General features: G+C 37.0%; 1 protein-coding gene across 1 annotated transcript; it reads left to right on the top strand.

Annotated features, from left to right (window-relative positions):
- The first annotated feature begins 5,288 nt into the window (after positions 1–5,288).
- Positions 5,289–8,746, top strand: LOC147633242 (cationic peroxidase SPC4-like). Its single transcript, XM_086806267.1, has 4 exons — positions 5,289–5,762; positions 5,985–6,173; positions 7,451–7,619; positions 8,304–8,746. Exons 1-4 carry the CDS (start codon positions 5,475–5,477, stop codon positions 8,696–8,698), a joined length of 1,041 nt encoding a protein of 346 aa, XP_086662393.1. The 5' UTR covers positions 5,289–5,474; the 3' UTR covers positions 8,699–8,746.
- Positions 8,747–11,896: the final 3,150 nt, after the last annotated feature.

Below are 11,896 nucleotides of genomic sequence, written 5' to 3'. Positions count from 1 at the left end.
AAGCTTGCATTTTAGGCATCCTACGACACATTGTGAAAAAGGAAGTGGGAAGGGATACAGCTTGGACGATAAACTTAAGTATATAGAAGGTGCTAGTGGTTTCAATATCATGTATGCTTTGGGCATGCTCACAATGGACAAAACTATGCACTCATTAGCATCAAAGAGGTGGGTGGGTTTTGAACCAACAACCTCCCATTGAAAGTAGTGGGTTCTATCCTGAGTTTTAGCTGAGAAAAGTAATGTCTAAGTTATCTTCCATGGTCTCTGGGAGATTTTTGCTGCCAATGTTTGGCATTATTTAACAGGCCACAGCTATTAGCACTCCCTTTTTATGTTCTCTGCCCTTCTCTATGTTTAGCTGTTCCAATTTCCAACATGGCCACCATGGTTCTACTTCATTCTGGACTTTCTTTATGTTCTCTATTCCTTTGATCCTCTCTAGCCTCCTCTGTTCCAACAGTTCTTTAGCACATACTTGTTGTACACATTTACTTGGGAAGGCTTAAGGTTTGGTATGGAGGAGAAGGACTTTTGTGTTCAGCCGTTCAAAGCATCATGCACTCGAGCTTACAATCGTGCCTTCATTATTAGGATCTTCATGTACAAACCCTTCTCTCTCTCTCTCTCTCTCTCTCTCTCTCTCTCTCTCTCTCCACACACACACACACACGTGCTTTTGCACACACATTTTCGTCTAGTCATATCTTTTAAGATGAAATTCAAACTAAAATTCAAAGTCACACAGCATTGGATTATTATTTTTTGGTTCAAACAAGAAACAAGTTACAAATATCCATTTGCAAAAGTTATCCTACCACCACTTCGTAGTATTATTATTGTCAACAATAACTATACTTACACAAAGTGTCTTGCAATCACTTTCAATAGCTGTCATTTTAAAAGAAAATAAAAAAATATACAATAAATACAAATTGGAACACATCTATACTAAGTCCCAAATTTTCAAGAATGAAAAAAAAAGGAACTCTCGATCCCTTCAACATTGATCAACATCATTTGACTAAGACTTTTTCTCTAAGGCTCTTAATAAACTTCTTTTGAAAAAACATACACAATTCCTCTTTATTTTTCATGAAGCCAAAAATTGGAAGAAAATAATCATAATTTTGAAAAAAAACACTGTTATTGCATGTTTTCAATCGGCTCAATTCCCTCTCAATTTTGGAAAAAAAAACACTATTATTAGATGAGGCTACCATTTCTCGAAGACTGACAAGGATGTTTACCCCTTGCTTGCCTCGCATATCATGCACATCCACATGCCTTTAAGAAGATGTGATGGACGCTTGTGAAGTGAATCCTAACCACATTCTTCTACTTTTTCAATCTTGCATGCCTTTCTCTATTAGTTTTAACATTTGTCATTCTCTCTATATTCTCATGTAGGTTCGATTTTTACGTAAATTTATGCATTGATGGGTTATGACATGGTTTGCATCAGAGACATGCTAAGTGATGAAGCCTAGTGCACATCGTGTCCAGTGGAAGTTGAAGTACAGTTAATGTATCTTATCAATGGCGTGCTACCAGTGTATCGTTAAAGAGGTTATGCCATTTACGAGATGTAATGTTTTCTACTTATATAATAGTTGAACACAGTCTTATAATGTCTTGCAAACAAGCAAATACCACTATAACTTAGACCATAACAAAGAGAACTAAAGATTGCAAACAAGAGGGAGAGAAATAGCACCACCATGACCTACACCAAAACACACACACACACACACACACACACACACACACACACACACACACATTCACACACAGAGCTTATCATTTAAAATGTGGACATAACAACATGCATCTAATGTGCTAAGTATTAAGAAAACGAGCATAAGAATGACCACTACCCAATAAGGAAGAGGCATTGGCACCTTAGAGAGTTAAGCATATGAAGGAAAAAAGTTATCTTTCACGACAAAAAAAAAAACAGTCATCTAATGTGTTGATTGTGAAGGTAAGAGGATATAAAATAAACTCTATCCTAGCGAGGGAGGAGCCTAGAGAGTAAACAAAGGAGAGTTCAAAGACACTACCTTATCGAGAAGGATATTCGTAGACATTCGCATACAAATCAATATAGGCATAGTATATGGGAGGGTGAGAAGGCATTTATCACAATTGGAGACTTGCTAACATTGACTCTTATTGAAAGATACTCTTGGTATAGATTTTGGAGCCTTGTTTTGAAGAAAAAAGTGTAATGTGAAAGCATGCAACTAATCAAACAACTTAGGATAGAGTGAAAAATCAATACCTTAATCAAAGTCGAATCTAAACTTGCCATGAGCAGTCGTGTGAAAGGATATGGCTCCACCATCTATGTTCAAATGTCTCCCACTCCATTGTTTGTGAGGGTGGACAAGGTTTAGGGAAGGACTTGCCTTTAAAGGAATCTTGTCCGATTTGCCCAAGCCAAGATGCCTAGAGTATATAGGTGGGCACACATGGAGTATCATGGAGCTCCATCACCAAGGAGGAGTTTGAAATTGTGGTGATGGAGGTTGTGAAATTGAGGGGAAGCATCTTTCTATTTTCCTTCACATTTGTAGGGACTACTTGGTCCAAAGGTTATTTGGTCAAGAGTCTAGTGAGTGTAATTGGACGAGAAAAGGTGTACAGATTCCATAGGTTATGGATGATATAATGTGAAGGATGATTTGGATTCACATGGGCTAGACACATGTTTTGTGCTAATGACATGGATAACATGCCACATGGAAATTTGGAAAGCTCTAATTACATGGCATTTGTGTAAGTAAGCAATGCTCACTAAGATCTAATAGGATATACTTGGCTCTCATTTCAAGATAGAACTTGATCAATAGATTGATGTGACTTGTGAGTTTATTATATTGGTAATAAAACCCTTCATCTTAAGGTAACTCATTTTATTATCTCGATAAATCCTTCATCTTAAATAACCCATTTTTATTTGCTTCAATCCTCCCTAGTTTTTGAGCATTCTAAACCCTTGATAGATGGATGAGATATCTTATGCCACGTGAGGAGGGGGGGCTAGAAATCAAAGCCCTTGGGCTCTTATTTCGTTCCTTTAGCCAACTAGGCACAAGCACTAGGAGCCACTCATGACTATGTGATGGTAGTATTAGTGGGAAAAATCACTAAACCAAGGTGCAAATCCCACACTATAATATCACATGTGTTGACCTTATTGATCTTAAGGCCACTAAAATGAGCTACTAAAAAGTATTGCATCACAATTGTAGCACTAGTCTTCGTCTAGGCTTTTATATCCCAAGGCCCATATAATGTTGACCCTATTTAAATTATTCTTTCAATTCTTAAATGTTGATAGATTTCCCCCCACCCTAAAAAGCGTTTGGATCTGTATTTGAGTTTGTAATGGGTGCCATTGGGGAAAACCCCTTAAATATACCTCCCTTTTGGGAGGGCGCTACCGCTCGAATAAACCCTTTAACATATCCTCTCTACCCTTTTTGTATATTCCATAAGGAGAGAAGGTAGGTTGCCTAGCACGAACAAAGGCTTGAGGTTGATGTGTAAAATTGTTTGACAACATTACTTATCACCTTGCCATTGGCAAGAATGTGGCTTAAAAGAGTGGAGATAGACACTTGGCTTCATGCAATAAAATCACTTGTAAAATAGATAAATCCATATGGAAAGTTGGTCTTACATAAAAACTAAACAATACACTAATGGAGCCTTTAGAAAACTACATGCATTGCTTGACATTGGATGGTCTCATTACTTGTTTCCATATGGCTAAATACTTTCTCCCAATCATAATTTATTGCCAAGTTTTCAAGAGAATGGCAAGCAACCATGTGGAGGTCCATGAGTTAAAGTTGAAGCCACTTAAGTATTTAGTGGTGTTATAAAACACATTATTTCTCAAAGTATAGTAGACTCATGTTTAAGTATGAAAACCACCAAAAACATTAATTCAAAAATTAGAGAATCATCTGGATTACATTAGGATGAATCCCCTAGTATTATAATACAAGTTGGAATGCTACTAAAAGGAGATGCAAAATGATTACTAAAAGAGGCTTCCTAATAGGGGCATCCAAGGATATACAATGCACATTGTTATCGAGAGAGTATTTTACTATGTGCACTATATTGCTAGAAGCTTTTTCACTTTCTACATTCATGAATGTTTTTAACCACCTATGATCATTCTAGCCCATCAATGAGTATTATTGATACCACATCCCCTCATCAGTGCTTTGTACTACTAGTTGTGTATTATTTTTCGACTACTTCATGCATTGATGTGTCTACTAATGTTACTTCATGACATCTAAAGGTACTTTACATGTTAGAGGAAAACTTACAATGAACAATTGAGTGCAATGTAATCATGCATGGGACACAATTTTTGTGTGCATGTGTGGGTGCACACAGATTTGTGCATGTATGTTCCCCGCGTGCATACACACATTAACACCCATGGTGTATGAATACATGTATATAATATGTATAAATGAATGTATGTATAAAGAGTAGAAACTATAGAAATTGATTTAAGCTTGCACATATTTTGTGATTGTTTGTCCTTCCTTATAGCATATAAATTTACATGCAATCAAGGCTTCTTATCTTTGTCTTAGGAGGTCACTTTTGCTCAGGCTTTTGTGTTTGGTGGAAGATATAAAGTGATTCGATACCTTTTCTTTTTGGGTTGTTTTATAGTTCCACCATGTGCACTAGTGGTCTCCTTGCATGGGGAAAAGGTGGATTATCATACCACCTTTCATCTAGTGGAGGCCTTTTTGACCTCTACCTCTCTCTCTCTCTATATATATATATGTACACACACACACACACACACACACATGCATGCATTATGATCTGGTTTTAAACCTAATTTCCAGCTGTAAGCAATCTTTTTACAAAATTCTTTCTTTCTCTCTCTCTCTCTCTCTCTTTTGTTTCTCCATTTGTGTTTGTGTTTCTCCTATATTTCTCCATTTGTACGTATGTGCAAACATCTCTTGGACCTTTGTTTGTCTATCTATATGTGTATAGAAACATGCATGTGCATCTCTCTCTCTCTCTCTCTCTCTCTCTCTCTCTCTCTCTCTTAATCAATCAATCAAAAGGACCGATGTTCGTCTATATGCGTGTACAAGAGCACATATGCATGTGCGCATTGACAAGATGTCCTCTCGTTCTCTCCAGATTTGTGTATAGGGCTACATACGTACATTAAATATATGCCTAGATACCTATATACACATACACACAATTGTATGTTAATCAGTGAGTCCACTTTCTGGTAGGGGGTATTCCATACACGGGTCTCTCTCCTCACACTCACACGCACTCACGCGCACACTCTCTCTCTCTCTCCCACCCCCACACATTCGATGTGTTTTATCGCCTCTTATGATTCTCAAAGTAGGGGCCTGTGGGGGTGAGGCTCTTGCGATTCTCAACGTTACTCTCACCCATCCATGGGGCCTTATGCTTGGAATGCCTTGTTCTTCTGTGTTCTTATCGCCACTCGAGCAACCTCTTCTCCTCATCACGTGCACTTCTACAAGCTACATCGCCATCACAACAATGGCCTGGCTAGCTTCAGATCCCATAGAGTCGCCCCTGGCCTTTCCTTTGATTTCTACAAGGCCTCGTGCCCTCAAGCTCATCATATCATAGCACACGGAGTGAGGAGGAGCATGCTCATAAACCCAAGTGAGGCAGCTGGGCTTCTTCGGATTCTTTTTCATGACTGCTTTGTTCAGGTCTACAAGCCTTGAGAGAGAGAGAGAGAGAGAGAGAAACCTATAGCTTGCCATCGATTCTCTGCCAATGCAGCTACATTTAATCGATTTATGAAAAGCTGAATCATAGTAGATTAATGTTTCATGGGAGTTAATTGGGTCTACGAATAATTACTAATTTCCAGATCTCAAAAGCAAGTTGATGATGGATGATGATGGATCTTGGCTCTGTCAATTTTGCAGGGGTGCGATGCCTCTATCCTGCTTGAAAGGCCTTTTAGTGAGCAAAACGCTCCCCCTAACAAAGCTTCACTTCGGATGTCATCCATCAAGATTCTGGACAACATCAAAGAGGACTTGGAGCTGGTGTGCCCAGGAATAGTGTCTTGTGCTGACGTTATTGCACTAGCAGCAAGAGAGGCAGTTTTCCTTGTAAGTCTTCTAGTCTTCCATGGAATTCATAAATAAATTAATTGAAAATAACTACATTACCTAGTGCTTACTTGGATGGGAGTCTCCCTCGTCCATCTTCCTCTCCACCTCCTATTAGACGAGAAGCCCTATCTTCTCGCCCCGTGTTTCGCCTAAAAACACGGGGTGGGAAGATAGGGCTCTTTGCCTAGTAACATGCGGGCGTAAGAAGATGGACAAAGGAGACTCCCTTCCTTATTCACAACTCTCGACGGGGAGGATAGAGCTAAATTTTCAAGGCTCTCCTCCCCCCATTCACTACTCTCGAGGGCTAAGTTTTCAAGATCACTTTCACTTTTAAATCTCCGTCCGTTTCAACCATGGTCTTTAAAAGCCCTAAGTACCATCCATAATGATACTTAGGATCTAATCGTTACAAGTACTATTGATAATCATCTTTGGGGTCTTCATTAACTAGTATCCTTTTCATTAAGTAAGGTAACCGTAGCCAACCACTGCTTTTGGACTAAGTATCCCCCCTATCCACACTTAAAGTTGGGATATCATTCACATAATGTGTGCTTTTTTTTCCCCTTTTTTTTTTGGGGGGGGGGGGGGGTTGATAGGCATCTATTTTTAAATGCAATCATGTTGCCCATGGAGTTTCAAGTGCAAATAAGGCTACGTAGCTAATTCAAATATATTACCTCCACACATTACAATGGAACACTTCCCTTTTCACATATCATGGTGATGGGAAGCTCATCAAATGTTAACAAAGAAATTTCTTAAAAAAATACAAAACCCAAGGTAAAATTCTTCATATCTCAAAAAATCTCATATAGAACATATCTTGCCCACTAAAGTGATATCATATTTTTTTTTCCTCTTTTTTTTTGAAAAAGAAGGAAGAGGGAGGGGGTGCTCTCAAATATCACTGTCGAAAAAAAGAAAAAACCAAAATAAGGAGAAGTCTTGATGTTCGTATGTTTTTCCATGAGCACCCCAAGTCAATTCCAACCATGTATACAAAAACCAATTTAGAACTACATTGCCAAAATATTATTCAAGGCTAACTCAAATTTCAATTGATTCTGAGCTACATTGCCAAAATATTATTCAAGCCTAACGCGAATTTTAATTTGTTTTTTCCATCACAACGGTGAAAATTGCACAAAAGGATAGTTCTTTTTCTAGCATTGGTCCCAACAAGAGCCAAAAAGGGCAAATGGATTGGGTGGCCATGCCATTTCTGGGGTGTAAAAACATGTTAACTGTTAGAACAATGTTTATGACAGGCAGATGGCCCTTTGATTCCCATGCCTAGTGGGCGGAGGGATAGTCCAACACCAGCACCCAACAAGATTGTTGTGGAATCTCTTCCAACTCCACTTGATGGCTTTGCTGCATTGCATCAGAACTTCATGGGCCATGGCCTAGACCTTCAAGACTTGGTGGCCTTGTCTGGTTAGTGTTACTTCAACTTCTTCTTGTTAGCCGTTAATGCTGCTCTCAATAGAATTTATAAAGGGGGCAAAATAGTTACATACAACACTATTTACTTCAAAAACCCACCTGTTTGATCATATCTAACACCAGATCTATGCAATGAAATTCTCCTCTCTATTCATGAATTCCATAACCAAGGCACTTTAGCTTTGTTGCAAAAATAAAACTATCACTAATGATGAAGGGATATGTACTTCATTTAATTTAACTACAATAATCTACTTAAGAGAATATATGTGGTTGATTTGGTGGACCTCTTGTATCAGTTTGCTACATATAGATTGCATTAGTGTATGCACCTTATGTGTATCTATTCTTCATGCAACTACATACTTCTAATTAAGTTTTTTTAGAGGTTTCACCGATCAAGCACCTTTAATCCACCTCTCATCTGGTTTTGTGATTATTACTAGCAAAATAAATTTATGTGACCTTTCATGTATCAAATGAAGCCTCCCTTTCATTTGTTGGAGTTTTCCTTGTAACCACTTTTAATAAAGCTATAGCTTAATCTGGATCGTGGTTTTTGTTCTTGCAAAGTGAACCTCTTCTTTTGGCTCACTAGGTGAGCTCCAAGGTGTTGAATTTTTTTGAATCCACACTGAAGATTTGATTGATTATTATTTTTTGACTGAATTGCAGGTGCACACACTATTGGTGAAGCCCATTGCAAAACTCTTGACCTCCAACTTTTCCCAAGAGTTTCACCTGATATTGATGAACTCTTTGTACATAACCTCTCTAAGGTGTGCTTACCAACAAGTTCCAAGGATGAGCTAACCATTCACTTAGACTTCTTATCAAAAGACCACTTTGATAACAACTATTTCAAGAATGTGTTAGCAAAAAGGGTCTTGTTCCACTCAGATTCAGTACTTATGGATAACCCCAAGTCCAAAAGTTTGGTAGAATTGTATGCACAAAATGAAGATAAGTTCTTTGAGCAATTCAGTGTATCTATGCTAAAATTGAGTCAAACAAACATTCTCACAGGTCATGAAGGAGAGGTTAGACGCAAATGTACATCAAGGAACTGAGAAGAGCCCTTTTTGTACCCATTCTTTTTGTATTAATCTTTGACATCAGACCATTGGTTTGCCATGTGTTTGCTATGGGTTTCCTCCATATGAATATAATAAGAGTTATTAAGTAAGCAAAGCAACTTTGTGAAGTAACCTAAGAATGCTGCAACTGTCTTAAACAAGTTGATAAATATGATTAGGCGAATCATAATGCCTTTGGTGTTGGTTAATATTGAACCAATGGTGTAACAAAGTAGAGGATAATTCCCCATAAAGATGGCATGGATCATATCCTTGCACGCAGAAGATAATGTAGACGCTCAATGAATAAAAGCAATATCACAACTTAAAATCTCAAAGCGAAGTGCACCCTCCCATATCTTGGGTCATCCATAGATCTTTTTTAAAAAAAGACGAAGAAAAAACCTATCTTGTACTGGAAAGTTATATATATATATATATATATATATAGAGAGAGAGAGAGAGAGAGAGAGAGAGAGAGAGAGAGAGAGGGGACATCTTGCTCAACATTCTAAGAACATGAAATGAAGTGCAAAGGAAATAGGACCACAAGGATGTAAATTAGGGTTTCTTGAATTAGCAACTTTACTTTTGAGCTCAAATTTTAAAATGAGAAATTTCTAAAGTATATTTTTTGAAAGTTTCATTTGACTCTTTTAGGTTTCTCTACGAATGCTCCTCGATGTACATGCCAATTGCATGATGATTGCTTCTTGATGTCTGAACTTTATATCACTCAAATTGCTTGCCTCTATTTTATTTAACAATGATTGTAAGAGCTAGCTATTTAATTGTAGTTCTAGAGTTGCATCTTGTTTTTTGCATTTGTGCACTCTTGCACTTTTGTGTCCCTTTCCAGATCCTTATTTGTCTAGACCTTGCTCCTTAATTTTGTACCATTCATTAGGAAAAATTTGGACTCAAAAAAAGGGCCTTGTATTAAGGGAGAGATGAGAGGGGTAGATGGGTGCACATTGGTGGGAGTCACCTTTCTGGTTGGAAAGGAAATGGATGCACTCTAAGCTAGGGCATTATGAGTGTGATTGAGTGTCCCAAGTCTCACTTTTATTGACTGCACAAGTAGCATATGCGCCGGCATTGAGAAATTCTTTACAAATTGTTTATGGAGCCTTCTTGAGATCAAGACCAATCATTGTTGAAATTATTTTTCTTGAGGAGATCAAGGGGAGAAATGTATTGAAGAATTGTGCAATATTCAATTTAACTCACTTTTCACTTTCTATGTGAATTAAAAAAAAGACTATTCTACTATCAAGATTTATTTGATGATATCTTGATTTTGATTTAGGTTTATATGCGTAGAGAGATTGACAATGGAAGACAAGTCGTGAACAAGAGGCACACTTGTTTTAGAGGGGCCTCAATAATATAAGGTTGATTTTGATATTGATGAATTGAACTTGTGGATAAGCTTGATATTGATGAATTGAATTTGTGTATAAGATTAAGTAGACTAATTGAAATTGTTGTGGCTACAAATGCACATTATACTCAATTTGTGTTTAAGATTAAGTACTTAAAAAAAAAACTAATTGGCTACAAATGAAGGTTATGATTGATGGACTCATATGAATTCTAATGGTTTAAGAGCGAGTGTGTGGGCGCGCACGTGCGTGCGTGCGTGCGTGCGTGCGTGCGTGTTCTTTTTATGTGGAGAGGCAGGAATCACGACACGAGCCAACTGGAATTACCAATGTCTCACTTGCCACTATGTACAGTGGGTGATGTCATCAACTGCCACTTGTAGTCTGAACGCCCAGACAAAACAAAAGAGGCACCCCCCACCAACATCGCAAATTACAAATTTACTAGATCTCAACACACTTACAAATTTACTAGATCTCAACACACTTTTTTTTTCTTAAGCGTGATTTCTTATATCTTGACCTGGCAAATTTCATTATCTATCTTGTAAATAAGTGATTCCTATATAGAAAATGGTAATATCGACTTTTCATCTTGTAAAGAAGTGATTTCTATGTGAGAAATGTGAATATCTATATCAAAAATTAATCTTACAACTAGTAGATACATTTTCCCTATATAGCAAATACCATTTCCTATATAGCATTCTGAAGTTTCTATATTGTAAATAATAATAACCATATAGAAAACCCAGCTCATTGCTAGGAAAGAAATGAAGTCTATATAGCAAATTAGAATATCTATATAGGAAATCTAACTTTCATCTAGTAAACTAATGATCTCTATATAGCAAAAGTAGTAACATCTATATAGTTGAGAATTTACGGTGTATATAATTATATGGTTAATTAATCTATATAAATTGAATATTCATTATGTTTTTAAATAAATATATATGGTCATATATATAGTTGAGAACTCATGGTGTATATAATTATATGGTCAATTAATCTACATAAATTGAATATTCATTATATTTTTTTAAATTTTTAAATTTATTTAAATAACAAGCTCTATATACAAAACTTGTATTTTTCTTGTAAATAATATGTATCCAAATACAAGAAAGGATATTTGACTTCACAGAATCACTATATATCCACAAAGACTAGTTTTTTTTCAATAACAATAATGATAATTATAATAGAAACTCTTTAGTACTAAATACTACTTATCATATATTTATAGCAAAAAATGCATACATATAAAATTTGCTTATTCTATTATAATTTACAAGTTTGAGCATGCCCATCCTCAACTTAAGTAATTATCTCATACACTCTTTCTTCACTTTACCATGCTGTGTGTGGGGCAAGAGATAGTGAGTGAAAAAGAGCAGAGAGAGTGAAAAAGAGTGACAGGATGGGCAAGAGGGTAGAGAGATAATGATAGAAAGAGAGGGTGTGTATGTGTGTGTGTCTGAGAGAGAGTGTGAGAAGGAAAGAGAAAGTGTGTGAGAAAGAGAAAGAGAGATCAAGAGAGAGCGAGTATATGAGAAAGAAAGAGAGATTGTGTGAGAAAGAGAGATCAAGAGAGAGTTTGAGAGAGAACATGGAGGAAAGGAGGCATACAGGCAGAGAGAGAGAGAGAAAGTGTGCATGTTAAGAGAGACAACTAGGGTAGAGAGAGAGAGAGAGAGGATAGAGAGAGAGAGAGAGAGAGAGAGAGGATAGAGAGAGAGAGAGAGGATAGAGAGAGAGTGTGTATGTTGAGAGAGAGAAAGAGAGAGAGGGTATAGAGAGAAAG

The sequence above is a fragment of the Cibotium barometz genome, chromosome 12 (assembly GCF_041138505.1).
Source record: "Cibotium barometz isolate CiBa-2024 chromosome 12, ASM4113850v1, whole genome shotgun sequence".
Classification (NCBI taxonomy): Eukaryota; Viridiplantae; Streptophyta; class Polypodiopsida; order Cyatheales; family Cibotiaceae; genus Cibotium; species Cibotium barometz.
Note: the sequence above shows the minus strand (reverse complement) of the source record. Positions and strands in the feature narration are given on the sequence as shown.